Source organism: Toxotes jaculatrix, chromosome 22, assembly GCF_017976425.1.
Source record: "Toxotes jaculatrix isolate fToxJac2 chromosome 22, fToxJac2.pri, whole genome shotgun sequence".
Classification (NCBI taxonomy): Eukaryota; Metazoa; Chordata; class Actinopteri; family Toxotidae; genus Toxotes; species Toxotes jaculatrix.
The window spans coordinates 16042641-16057048 of NC_054415.1; the positions used below are offsets into that span (position 1 = coordinate 16042641).

Below are 14408 nucleotides of genomic sequence, written 5' to 3' on the forward strand. Positions count from 1 at the left end.
TTTATTCACTAAATATTTTTCTGACCACTTCTACTTTGCTGGTTTTTTTTTTTTTTTTTTGACTGCGTCTAAGCTCCTGTCAATGAAACTCAGCATTTCCTGTATATTTTTCACAATGAAAGCCTGCCAGAAAAGGGTGGGGAAGACTGTGCCTACCGAGCTGCTGGAAAACTCTTAATGTGAAACATCTGTGCAGGAAGTGTTGAGCTGTCTGTTTAAAAAAAGAGAAAGTGCGGCAGAGTTTCGAGACTCTGGAAATGGAAATGTACTGAATGCTGAATTTCTAAACTGAAAGTTGGAGTTTGAGTTTGTAGTTATATCCTGCAGCACTGTTGTGAAGTTTTTCCAATGCAATTCCAACACCTAGTGCATATTTTAATACAGTGGAATGAGGCCATTGCATATTTAACTGTGAAATCGTGTTTTAAAATCTCAGATCAATGTTTTTAATATACTGAGCCTCCAAAAAAAAAGTCGGATCAATCTGCTGGACTGTCAGAGAGCAACACCTCACTGACAGAGATGTGGAGACAAACAGTCTGCGGAGTTTCTGCTGGAGAAACTTTTGTATCCGAAGGAGGAATTAATAATTCATCTAAATTAATTCCGAATCTTGCTGGCTCTGATGTTTCTCCTTTGCCAAAATGCACACAAAACTTGGAGAGCGCTTCCCGAGTCGGTCTCATTGTTTTGGTATCAGCAAGAAAATCTTGTTTTTTTTTTGGTCTCGCAAGAATAAAAACGTAGAAAGCAAAAGGAAAATCAATAAACTTCCCGACATTTATGGATGTACTTTTTGTTGTGAATGTCCTCTTCAAAGGCCTGAATAGGAGCTAAGTTCCCATGTGACTGATTGTCCTGTTTCCTCTCAAACTGGCTGATAAAGTTCTAATAGAGCTGAAAGCACTGATGTTACTTAATCTGAAAGACCATTTTTAAATATCCATTGCAGTTTGATGGGTTACTGATTGGGCTGCCCCCCCCCCCCCCCCTACATTAAATAGGTAGGTTACTATAAAATGAATGCTTAAGGCCCCAAAGGCTAAACTGTATTCTCAGATAGATTCATTCTGCAGGTTACAGCTGCAGTATTTGGCCTCAATACATCAATAGAACTAAATAGTGAGCATTTTTCAGACAGACCAGCTTTTAGATGTTACCATTACCCCAATGCCTTATGGGAGTCTGAAGTGAGAAGCTGCTGAGCACAATTTAATTAGGAACCATTGTTGTCAGAAAATCAAGTGTAGAAGACAAACAGTGAGGATGAGGCGAATATGATTATTCATTATATACCATTATTACTTGTATTAAAACTGTTAGTGTACATCAGCCACCGGATACATCAACATGGAAGTACTGTATTTCAGAACCTGTACTTTGTCTCTGTTAGCTTGTCATAGGCTGGTCCTAGACCAAAGATTCGCTAAACAATCATAAACCCCCGGTGTAGCGCTCATTTAGGGTTTGTCTCCACCAGTTGGAGGAGCTAATCAGAGCTCTGTAGGCAAGATCAGAGCCGTACAAATGTGTTTATAGCCGTTGTTCGTGGTGTCGCACTCATTCAGACACACAAAAAGTGGGAAGAATGAAAACGTGAGCTTCTGAGAGACGTTCAAACCTCTGCACACCCCATCAATCACTGCATGAAGTGGATATGATTAATGGATTGTCTTGATTTGGAAAGTTCCCAAAAATTAGAGGTCAGTTCAAATGTTGGGAAGGTATGGGGGGGGAAGGAGGTTTCAGGAATACTGTCCATTACAAAATGTAAGGTGCAGTAAATGGGCTAAAACATGCACAGTTATGGTACAGTCCTTATGTTGTATAGATGCTGCAGATCAGGGTATCAGCTCACCCTCCTCTCTCTGCCGAACGCAAAGGCTTAACTGAGCTGAACGCAGACTGCGGCGCTCTAGCCATCATCCAGGTGACGAATGGTGATGGGGAAGTCGAAGTGACAAGGACTGTATCTCACCGTGGACTCGTAAGGTCAAAGCCGCGGTCCTAGAGAGAGCGAGGGCGTCCATTTTCTGATTGGCTGCTAATGGCGGTAATGATAACGAGCTCCTCATTGCTTTCGTGTCACCGGGTCGAAGCGAAAGTGAAGCAGAGTTCTGTTAATGAAAGCACTTTTATAATTAAATCCAGTCAAGCACACCATACATGTCAAGGCGCACACATACGGGTAATTAAGCTGGTTCCTATTCAGTAGACACTGATTAAAGGCATTGATTCACTGGCGGCTGGATACAGTAACAGTGGGTGCAGGTGTTTTTGTGAATCTATTATTGACTACGGAAAAGCATTTGATACAGTTTGGAGATGCACTGTGGCACTGGTCTGCTGAAAGCAGGTATTAAGGGCAAAATCATGTAGGTGATGAATGAATATATACAAAAATATCAGATCGTTTTTTGCTAATGTGCTAAACCCAAGTCCTTTTATTCCATTTATTTGTCTGTCTCTCTCAGCATTACATCCTACCAGACCTTACCCAGGAACATGCCCAGCCACCGTGCTCAGATCGTGCCCCGCTACCCAGAGGGCTATCGCACGCTGCCCCGCAACAGCATGATGAGGCCCGACAGCATCTGCAGCGTGGCGGGCTCCGTGTACGACCGCGCGCTCCGCCCGGCCTCGACCACCACCGTCGCCACGGCGGAGAAGAGGAGGTCGATGAGGGACGACACCATGTGGCAGCTGTACGAGTGGCAGCAGAGGCAGGCCTTCTCCAGGCAGAGTCTGGCTCAGCCAACAGGTACTGATATAAAACCACTTCCTGTCCTACAGCAATGAGCAATGATATAGAGTGCCATACTACTCTATAGTTAGCTCAGGATGCTAGGTATCTAGCCTAGCCTAACCCACTAACACTGAAAATCCTGTCAAAGCAAATACAGTGAAATGTTGCTTGTACTTATTTCTATTTTCTTAAGAGTTCTTTTCTTTTCCATTCAAGTTTGCCAAATTAGTGCTGGTTCTGTGGCTTTGTTATTCTTTTACCAACAATGTGAGGTTGGGTCACAGCTGGCATCCCATCCCACAGAGCACCCTGAATACCTGAGAACAGCTGGATACGGCTCTGTGAGCTAGCCTTGCTGCAAATTTGTCCCCAACGGCCAACTGTACTACTACACCCCAAAAAAAATGTAATAAAAATTAAAAATAAAAACCCTTTGGGCCGTGATAATAAAAGAAGCAGTCCTTAAACCTGTTAAAAGGACGACTCCGACTGCAAACAAGGTCGATTATTACTCTTTGTGTTGTGGATTTTTAAACCATGGAGCTTTAAACTATCCCAAAACCAACAAAAGCCTTTTTTTTTTTTTTACATCGTGTTTTACATCGTCTTAGTATAAAGTCAAAAGGACAAGTAAAACTAGGCTGGATTACCAAGCAAGCAAAATGGGGCCCCATAAGTCATCGTTGCCTGAGAGCTCCCCAGTGAGTTAATCCGGCCCTGGACAGAGATAATAATATAACTGAATGTAGTATAGCCTGTTTAGGTTTTGGTTTAATGTGGTGTATGTATAATTACACCACAACAGTGGACAATTTTTCAGCAACTTTTGGACACAAATAAGGAACAAGGAAGGACCATTTGGGTGTAGCTGCTGTGAGGTCACATCATTTACCAATAAAGTTTTTGTATAACTCAAAGTCTAATTTTGAATTGTACACACAGAAGATATGTGTCCCTTTTCATATGTCTCTAATATTTTGTTTTCTCCATCTGTATTGATTTTTTCGGGATGATTGCCACCATCATTAGTGCTATTACTGCGCTGCAAATCATGTCAGCCTAAGGAGTGTTATTAGGCATGCTTTTAGGCTGACTAAGTGCTCCAAAATAACAGAATATTTTATGTCATCATTTTTTTTTAAAACACATTTGAGTTGTTTCAAATGGGGCTCCCTCTTTGTTTTGGAATATGACCATCACAGTAAATATTGCAGGCGAGGAAAGCTTCAGAGTCCTTGTCCTTGTCCTTGTGGTTGCAGCTGTGGGTCACTATGGCACCTTGCCCAGCACAAAGACGATGGGCAACATCTCTGAACACGCTGTGGCACACTCCATCCCCACCTCGCCATCCCACGGCTCCCTGGCCCTCTACAGCACCTTCTCCCCTCCCCGCCAGCAGGTCGCTCCCAACCCCAGCAACTCCCACTCCGAGGTGTCCTCGCCGGTGTTCAGGGGGGACGTGACGCTGGACCGCCGGCACAGGACACAACTTGCCAAGGTAGAGGGACATGGCATTGGAGTCACATGATAATGATAATAAAACTTTATTTATTATTATTTCCTTTATATATAAATTCTGATTTCCCCGTGAGAATCTCCAGTGAGAGACGGGGCTGAGTACAGAGAGACGTTTTGCAGTCAGGGGATGATTCTCACTTCAGTGGATGAGTCCAATCTTCCTGTCACAGGTCCAGTCCCCATCCCCAGGCTGTGTGCCACAGTGACACCTCAGACCAGAGTTTGTACTCTTGACTGAGACACAGTGGACAGCTCATGTGAATACACCGTGCGACACATGCTCTGCTCTGTATTCACAGCCGGACAGAGCAGGAAGCCACTGAGGACACCACCGGATTACAAAACAATGAGTTGAACTGAGGCGTAGAAGTGTTGAATCCACTGTAGTTAAGAGGATCTTTGGTCAATGTAGTGAACAAGAAAGAGACAAATCTTGCCAGTTAATAAGTAAATCTGACAACAGTGTGAGATTATGGGTTATTGACGTTTCACAAAACAAATCAACGTATTTCAAAATAAAGTGCCATTTAGTTGATGCTATAGTAGCACTGTGAAGCTACTGATGCTAGTTTCTAGAAGTTAAAAAAAAAAATACATGTAGGCCTGCTGTTAATGGTCCATACTACTAAACAAATTATTCAGTGAATCAATCCACAACATTGATTGAACCAGAGGCGTTGGAAGGGCTGCTGAGCATCTGGGTCGTCTCCTTTACCCATGTGTTAATGCAGATATATTCAGTTATGCAAAATTGAATATAACATTAAATAGCTTTAAGACAGATTTAATTTTTTTTTTTTTATTTGACTTTTGTCTTTTTGGTTGAACAATGCTCTGCTTCAATGTAATAAGACCTCTTTAAGTCCACTGTAGCAGCCAAATTTAATTACGCTGACATTAATTGGGTCTAATCAGTGTTCTGTGTTTGCCAACAAAGAAAGCAAATGTTGGAAAATAGATAGCAGGATGAAACTGTGGCGGCATGTTCCCCATTGTTACCTTGTCATTTTAATATTGTTCCTCTTTTGATGCGGTGACGTTCCTCCTGGTTACATCGCTGAATGAATGTAGTTAAACAGCATTACAATGCTTCTGTTGCATTAGCTAATTAACTTCAAATCATGTCAGCTTTACATTATTTCTATTTCACCATCAGTGTTATTGCTTTCTAAAATGTACATTATTGTTATTGGGTGACGATGGAGTTTGACTCACACAATGTGTGTGTGTGTACGCTGTGAGGGCACGAGACCAAAAAAAAAAAAAAGGTTGGGAACCATTGTCTTGAGTTGTTAAGATCACCTGAAGTGAAAGGAGTGAAAGTGAAATGCACCTTCTTCTGTCACATTCATTCCACTCTCATCCGTCTCCCGCAGTACGGCTACCCAACGGACCGGCGATCAATAGCAGCTGCTGTCCCTCCTCAGACCATCACCCCACAGTCCCTGCAAGGCAAGACGGTGAGTCCCCCCCCTCCCCGCACGCTCTGAGGCTGTCCTCCTGCTCTCAAATAAACTCTTACAAAGAGGGAATCAAATTTTCAGAACATTAACCCAATAAACAAAAACATCCTCTGCAGCCCAGCGCTGACATCCAAACACTCACACACTCACTGACACACAAATCACCCTCGTCTATCGCTGTAATGTTTTATTCTCAGCAACCTCTTATTGCTCTTTTTTTTTTTTTACCCCTTGTCTCAGTGGGACCAATGTAATTATTGACAATGCCATGTCTCTTAATAACAATGCGCGCACACGATGCGTCAGCACAAGTGAGATTGTCTTTACTCTCAAGTTGCAGCAACAACAGTCGAGAGTAAGAGCTGATATTTCTGTCTGAAGGAAGCACTGAATAATATTGGGATTGCTTGACGGCAGTCGAGGCCCCCGGCAGGAAAAATTTGTCCAGTAATTCTCCACTTGGCTTTTTTGCACTTCGCTGTTTTGTCACAGTGGCTGCGTGCATTTATTTCACTTCATTCCAAGTAACGGTATGCTGAGCGTGTATGTGTGTTTTGTATGAGTGCCATATCTGTTAGAATAACTATAGTAAAATCCTTATTTAGAATCCTATGTCAGTTGCTGTGTGTGTGTGTGTGTGTCAAGTTGTTGTCGAGTTGTTCTGCCTCCTGGTGGCCAAAAATAATCACTTCATGAAGCTTCTGTGATATCAGTCCCAAATCTTTCTCGGAGGCTCCTCTATATGAATCAGACGTTTTATCTTTTCACTCCTGGACCATACTGTGGACGCCACTCTGCAAGTGTACGGTTGAATAGCTAACAGGCTATCTGATGTTGGATGCTGAGGTTTCTGTTTACACTGTCTTAGACTGGAAAAGAAGCAGAAATGTGAGGGTGTGAACTTAAAGGTTTGCTGTCTCTGTTCAACATAAACAAGGTAGTCATCTGCATATAGAAATACTCTGCCTCCAGAATGATAGTAAAGATTCATCTAGTGCTGGTTTAAATGCATAATCTTGCATTTAAGGATTATAATTGTCTTTATTGGACTAGCAAGAGACTGGCAGACCAAATAAAAGCCTTTGCCGTGGCTCCTCTCGTCTTCGTCGCTGCATCAGGTTTCCTTTCAGTTAGTCAGCGGTTGTTGTTGATGTCAGTGTGGCAGCTCTTCTTCTCTCCTCTGTGTGTTGCTCTGTGCAGCCCGAGGAGCTGACCCTACTGCTGATCAAGCTCCGCCGGCAGCAGGCGGAGCTCAACAGCCTGCGGGAGCACACAGTAGCTCAGCTAATGGCCCTGGGTATGGAGGGGCCCAACGCCAAGGTCAGCACTGAGTGTATAAATACATGTGTGTGTGCATGTACGCATTTGTGCTTTCCCAATCAAAACCCCACATTTTCTTTATGTGTGTCTGGAAAGGGAGCTTCCTTGAGTGGTTTGCTTTAAATAAAATTGAACTTGGTGTGTTCTAAAAAGGTTCTGTGAGTAAAAGACTAGCACTTCCAGCAAATTTAAGTTTCTACTTTACCAGTAAAATTGTTTGACATCTGGTTGATACGTTGTCACACTCATGGCGACCAGACAAAGGATCCAGCTGACTTGGATGATCCCCTGACTTGCATCTAGCAACACAAGCAGGTTGGCAGTTTCAGATAATGATAGTGGAAGAGCAGTGATCAATGGGGAAACTCCCGACAGTCGTTCATGTCGTCAGCGACAGACATTTGTTGTTATAGGACTGGACGTATTGTTGTGGTCCAGCCAATTACATACAATAAAAACTTAAGTGCAACAACAGTGCAGGGAGACTGGGCATTCCAAATTTGTTAGAGAATAAACATAAAACTTACACACAGAAAAAAAGTGTGATATTAATATATTATATTTTGGAATGGCTGTGTTTTTCAAACTAAGGAAATCCTAGAGTCAGGTTCACTGCAGGTATCAGATTAGAAATGGACATCGTTCACCAATTGCAGTTGATATATTTTTTGGGCCATTTCAGTTTCTGTCATTTTGCCTTTGTGAACACGCCAAATTCAATCTCATTTTGCAGTGTTGCTCTGGCATTAATGTATCCGCAGACTTATGGGTTTGTCTCTTCCATGTTGGAGATCGGTGCCTCCATCTGTGGGCTTTCTTTTGTACTTACGTTTGCTTGTGTTTGCATGGGAGCGCCGCTCCTGTCCATGCATGTCGGCTTGAGGCGCTGCACCCATCAGTGTGCTGTGTTTTATTATCCATGTACTAACTTGATCAGTTCTAAGATCAATTCTTTATTTGGAAGACACAGTTATGTTATAATGCATGTACAGTAGGTGTGCAACATAACTGGTAACCCAGGTTTCAATATTGTTCCGCGGAAATGCAGTGTAGCATGTTGTCATGTGTTTTGGGCTGCTTGGGAGTTTTCATACTGCAGAACAGGTGTGCTAACAGGAGACAGCTTAACAATCTGCATGTGTTAAGAGCTGGGTCATGTGATCTGTTGTGAAATGAGACTCGATGCTGTATGACATGGGATGCTGGATATGGTAACATGGTGATAGAGCTCAAACTTTGTTTCTTTCCTGGTCCATAAGGCTGCATTTCTCTAAAGACTTTTTATTTTTTCCTCCACTGTTCAAGCTAAGTGAAATGAGCACTGGCTCTTTCTAACAATCTTTTTTCATCACATCCACTTTACTAATGGGAATTTCTTGGCTGTAAACACGTACTGAATGTATCACGCAGCACATGTTATGAACAAAATACCTCAGGAACACAAGGTGGGTTTTTCATCTTAATGTAGCACAAATGAATGCACATTTTCATAAATATATATATATATATATATATATATATATATATATATATTTATTTTCATATAATAATTTAAGGGACTTAACAGTGTTGTTAATGTTCCACACAGGTCTGATATTTTCGTCGAGGTCATGACTTCTTATTCTGCCATTGGCCTTATAACTGTCAGTCACAGTTAATATGACCACTTCATTCAACCCCATCACCAGACAGGCTGATTCTGGACGATTATTATGTTATGTAGTGGTATAGTATGGTTAGGCTTAGGGAGGGATTGTGGTTATGACAAATACACTATGATTAATGTGCGGTTGAGAAACATTAAATCTGCCGCCGTGCGTCTCAGATTATATCCTACCACGTCCTGTTCTTCCTCTTTTCATGATCTCTCTCTCTTCCAGTTGAAATGAACCTTTTCCTCCCTTTTTTCCTTCCCTGCCTCTGTCATCTCTCTCCTTCTCCTGTCTGGCCTCACCTTTCCTGCCTCCTCCCTCCCTTGTTCTGCACCTCCTGCAGACTGATGTTCTTTCCCATCACCTCCAGAGGAACCTTATTTACCTGGACAGCCAGGTGAGAACATCTGAGCCAAAATAAGGATTGGATGTCTGTTTCTGGATACTTCTAAACCTGTCACTGTGTCATGTTACTTTTCTTTACCTCTTTTTCCAGAAAACTTCTAATCTAAACAAACCAGCAGCTGATCTTTGGTTTACCACAAGTGAAACTATTATGTGTTAATGGCCTCGATCTCGTTTAACTGTATCACCTCACACTACATCCATATTTAGCCGACCACATTTATATAGTACTGAGTAAACGACTGTACTGTAGCAGATAAGCTCCAATATACATAAACACTGGTTAATTCCTTGAAGGATAGACAGTTAAATAGCTATCACAGTAATGCTGTTGTAATTTGCGGAGCCATCACAACCTTTATATATGCAGACTGCTCGGAGCCGTATTAAAGAGCCTTATTTGTATGTGCCCAAGTGCAGCAACACTCAGCGTCGCTGATTGCTTGCAAATGTCAGACTTGTACACTCCAGACAAGAAGCAGCTCCAACAACAAGCTGAGGGAAGTAAATGTTAATGTCAAAACTCGGTTTCCATTCAGCCTTTCCAGGAACCAAAGATAAGAGCAGGAATCTGGTTTCTAGTATGTTAAAGATGACTGTGGCGTGCAACCACTAGATGAACACGTTTCATTTAATTTTGAGCTGTTTCTGTCACTAATATTAGAAATAATATGGATGCTGCCGCTGCAGTCTCATTAACATTGTACTGCAGTATGCTCAGTGTGCCTGGCTAATTGAAAGAAACACATAACCAGTCAACAGTTCACAGAGGCATACCCTGATCATGGCAGGCATTTAAATGTGCTGTTTATTTTTGGCCTGTAGGTTAGAATTCGCTTTCCCACAGTTCTTGCATTATTGAATACGACTGCTCGGGCTCTGGAAAGGTCATGTGCTTGAGGGAGAGAATAGCCTTGGACAGGCTATGCAGGAGGGAGCGATGAGCAGTTTGGATGCTAATTGGAAAAAAAATTCAAAAATGCTTTTTTGCAAAGTACAAAGAGTTTATTTCAGGAACTGTTCTTCAAAAAGAAGAGGACAAAAATGTTGATCCTCTGTCAGTTATTTGAATTTTTGTAGATTAAAGATGTAGCCTATATAGTTTAAAATACCACACCCTTTTCTTTAATAAGAATTGGCTTTACCTCCAGTCGGCCTTTCATTCAAATTCACTTAACTGAACTTAACTTAGTTTTATCTATTACAATAACACTATACTCATTAGCACTTTTTGTGGAGATAAAAACAACCTGGGGCTTTGTTTACAACCTGAATGATCGTCTGAGTGCTCATGTTTCGTGCCCTGTTGGGCCTATTTTTAGTGATGCTGCTCTGAGATCTTAACATGTACTTTGGGGAATTTGAGATAGTCATAACAGACTGAGCCAATGGCCAGACACTGTAAACAGAAAACTCAAGTTGTAATAATAAACTATGTTTTTCATTTAAATTTTGCACAAGGCTTGACTGAAACTGACTATTTGAAAACATTCAGTGGTAACGCAATTAAAAGTGAGGAAATATTTAGAATGTCTAAAATTCATAACCATACCACTAAAATAAAATAGGTGGGCATAATTTTAGGTCTCTGCAAATGGATGGTCAAAATTTTTAAGCCAATTCCAAATAAACGTGGAAAACCAAACCGAAACCAACACGCATAAATTAATTTTAGAGCTAATCCAAAAAGGACCCGAGGACAGTCCAAAGGCAAAACAGCAGCCTCCTATTGTAGACTGAAGATCTGGATCTGACAAATCTTGGGTCCTTGGTTGTGTCTTGCTTACTCAAAACCAAGAGGACCCCTGGAAACCTCTAGTGCATCATCCACATAAATGAATTTAAGCCACTTGCTGCCTGGAAACACATTTAAAAATGTCAAACCTTTGATGTGCTTTGGAAAATGGTATTTTTGGTAATTAAACTTGCACCACTTGCTTCCAGCCACCACGGTAGATTTCATGTTAGAAAAGCTAAAATCTTTTTGAAATCATTGCTAGTTGGTGGTATTTCATATTTTACATTTGGTTCTTCAAGCTCAAGGTTGGGATCAAGAGCAGAACACTTATAGCTGTGTTGTTACACCATTGTATCCTCTTTCTCCATGGCGCTCTGCTAGACGAAGGAGAATGAGCCTCTAATCTTCATGATTCACACTATGATCGAGAACTCGGCACCAAGGCCACAACTCTACCAGCAAGTAAGGTCTTTGGCGGGCTCTGGTTTGAGGCAGTGTTAAAGCAGTCCGTTTGTCACTTGGCGTACTGTATATGTTGCTGTTGTTGGGTCAAAAGCTCACAGCATTCATGCAGGTTCAAAGGTTTTTAAAGAAACAGAATTTGGGTTTTGAGGTTTTTTGCTCAACAGCACATACATTTCAGTGCACTTAGATTGAAAAGTTCCATCTCAAGGAGAAATGACTAATGTATTTGAAATATACATACATGACAACAATCATAGACTCCACGTAGTGTGGACTGAGTTAAGGCGGACTCAAACCAGACCTTTGCCCTGGTAGCTCAGTGGTTGTGTATCCACGTCTTCCCTTTCACCATCAACCCCTTGTTTCACCACTCTGGATGCAGTCAGTCCGTCCATCAGCCCGCTGTTCCTCAGCGACACCCCCCCCCCCCCCCCCCCCCCCCACCAGATTCCATCACAGCATTATTTAAAATGCATATGAAGTTGTTTTTGGTTCCAGCGCATCTCATTTCATTGCTTTCCGTCTGATGCTGTTGGAACTGACCCGAAGCGAGCATGGCTTATGGTGTAATTCTACATAGCCATGGAATTCCCCTCTCACCGTTCCGTCTTCATACGGCAACTGTTTGTTGTTGGGTAACACTTTGGAAATGCTTACACTGCTTGGATGTGTTTGTCTTAAACGTTCGTCTTTTGCAGGTGTTCTGTGGGTCTGCATAAGAACAGTGCTCTTTGTGTTTTTGGAGTAGCGAATAGAAGCATATGAAGGAATAATTACAGGAATGGTTCTACATTTCGCTTTCTTTCTGAGAGCGAGTCGTCAGTGTGTGAAGTACAGAACAGCAGTCAGGATGTGTTTAGCCTAGCTTAGCATAAAGGCTAGAACTAGGGGGAAGCAGCTAGCCGAAGTTCAAAAATATGCCTTCCACCATACATAAACAGATAAGTGCTATATACAATATATAAATGATTATTTGCAACTTTAGAGGTATTTGTGCTAAGCTAGGCTAACCATCACCCCCAGTACATCCACTGTCAGACCTCAGCGCAGCAGTGATGCCCCCAAACAGATCTGAATGGATGGATTTCAGCCGTAGAAGCATCTAAATCCAGCAGTGATGCACTGACTAGATCTGTTTGAAAACGACTTTTAAAGAAAATGATTCAGTCGTGTTTTAATGTGACCAGTGAAGAAAGAGTTTTAAAAAGTAGCTGTGCCTTCATTAAAACCTCTTTTGTCATCTCTGCATATGAAGAGAACAGAATTTGAACTCCTGTAACAGGGCCCCTGAAATCCATTTATTCATGACTTACTAGAGATTCTAGAGAGGCTCCCAGTAGGTTGCAATCGCCTGCACGTCTTCCAACAGTGCTTTTTGAAGTACAAGGTCCCTCTTTTAATGCAACCCCTGGATTCCCACTGTGTGGGTTTGTACCATCGCCTCTCAGCTGTATTTCCTGGAGCAGAACATAATAATGTGGAGTGTAAAATTCAGTTCAGGGGAATTGTCAGAGGATTTTATCACTTTACTGCAGACCGCTAAAAAGAAAAATCTGCCTGTGTCTGCCCTCATCTATCACTTCCTGTCTGAGCCAGCAGCCGTGCTTTTAATTCTTTTAGGAGGAAATGGCAGGACCCATCAGTCGCTGCAGCGTAGTTTACATTTATGCTATGTTAGAAGGCTGTTCTGTTCTATTATACTGCTGATTTAGTGAATTTTTAGTCAGCGATTTTGGTTTGAAGGTGAATTGAATCTGTTTTTTGTTTGTTTATGTTTTGTGCAAACTTTACATATTCTGCTTAGCTGTGGAAACCTTTTTTTTTTTTTACTGCTACAATGCTGCCGTGGGGGTTTCTCAACACTCTTTTTCATGCAAAAGTGTTGACTGATCCTGTAAGAGACCCAGTTAATGGTCGGGACTCCATGGCAGAAACATAGCTGGATCCAGATTTTTCTTCATCCCTTGGCCTGTTAAAGAAACCTGGGTTTCCTGTTCAGACCTGGCATTAACACGTGTCTTCACAGTGTCTACAGTGACCCCTTGTGATCGGATCTCACCTCCCTGCGCTATGTGCAGATACACACTTACATAATTTCCGCTTGCAAAGACAAAATGCAATGTTGTTTTTAAACCAGAGGCAGCAATGCACTCCCTGTCTACTGGAAAGTAAAAGAAGAAGAAGAAGAAATTAAAGCAGTACAGACTGGGTCTGTTCCTTGGCGTGTTCCAGGCGAATTAAATCACCCAGGGTGTTTGGCACACTCATGATATATCTCTATTGGCTTCTTCTAAAGAATGTGGCGATATGTGGCTCAGAGCACCTCTGAATGTGGTCTGAGCAATGGGATCTCAATGTGTCCTCAGCTCGTTCTTGGGTGTCCTCACACCTGGACTGCATGGGATCACCTGAGACACATATTAATACCAGGTCTGAACAGGGCTAAAGTGGCTAGTGCACATAAACACTATGATTAAGAAACAGAGAGATAATAAAAGACACATGGAGTGTGGCTTTTATCATATTATTATATTGTATCATTGTAATGTTTTTTTTTTTGTCAGACAATATAGTTTGCAAAGTTTTTAGCGAGTAACTCGCTAGAAAAAATTTTCAAAAGTGAGTCATACACGTCCTCCCTGTCACCGGGGAAATTCCACTTTGCGTTTGATTGATATGTACAATAGTGTGGGGCTTAATTTTATCTTTATTAGCGTGCATCTGTCCTCTCAGGCCGCACCTCCCTCGTCTTCCTCCGCCTTACAATATTCAGCCGCAACATCCCCGGTAACACCTGGGTAAACAGCTTCAAGGGAAATTACACCAGATTAGTGAACACGCACTGAGCTCATCCCTTCATCCCCCTCACTCACAGCCTCTGGAATGAACAGCAGGAGGCAAATTGTGAAGAGTTTCTTCCCTCAATCTGCAGCATTTCAGAAAAAAAACTTGACAAAATGTTATTTATATCAAAACTATGACTGAATTGTTGTATTTCCGGAAAGATAGCACATTAGTCATCGCTTTTGTCAAACGCATCTTCTCTGCTTTGGATTTGTATTTAAAATAAATGTGAGATGTCAGGTCATTCATTTCCCCCC

At 41.9% G+C, this 14408-nt stretch overlaps 1 protein-coding gene across 8 annotated transcripts in view; it reads left to right on the forward strand.

Moving 5' to 3' along the window:
* Nucleotides 1–14408, forward strand: part of LOC121175983 (pleckstrin homology domain-containing family A member 5-like) — a 150353-nt gene that overhangs the window by 125599 nt on the left and 10346 nt on the right. For 6 of the 8 annotated variants that reach the window (XM_041029889.1, XM_041029890.1, XM_041029884.1 and 3 more), the window contains 5 exons: nt 2475–2761; nt 4006–4244; nt 5641–5724; nt 6928–7047; nt 9043–9096. In XM_041029889.1, the coding sequence (XP_040885823.1) occupies nt 2475–2761; nt 4006–4244; nt 5641–5724; nt 6928–7047; nt 9043–9096 (784 nt within the window). The remainder of the gene's footprint in view (nt 1–2474; nt 2762–4005; nt 4245–5640; nt 5725–6927; nt 7048–9042; nt 9097–14408) is intronic. The other 2 variants (XM_041029886.1, XM_041029887.1) reach the window with 2 other exon arrangements.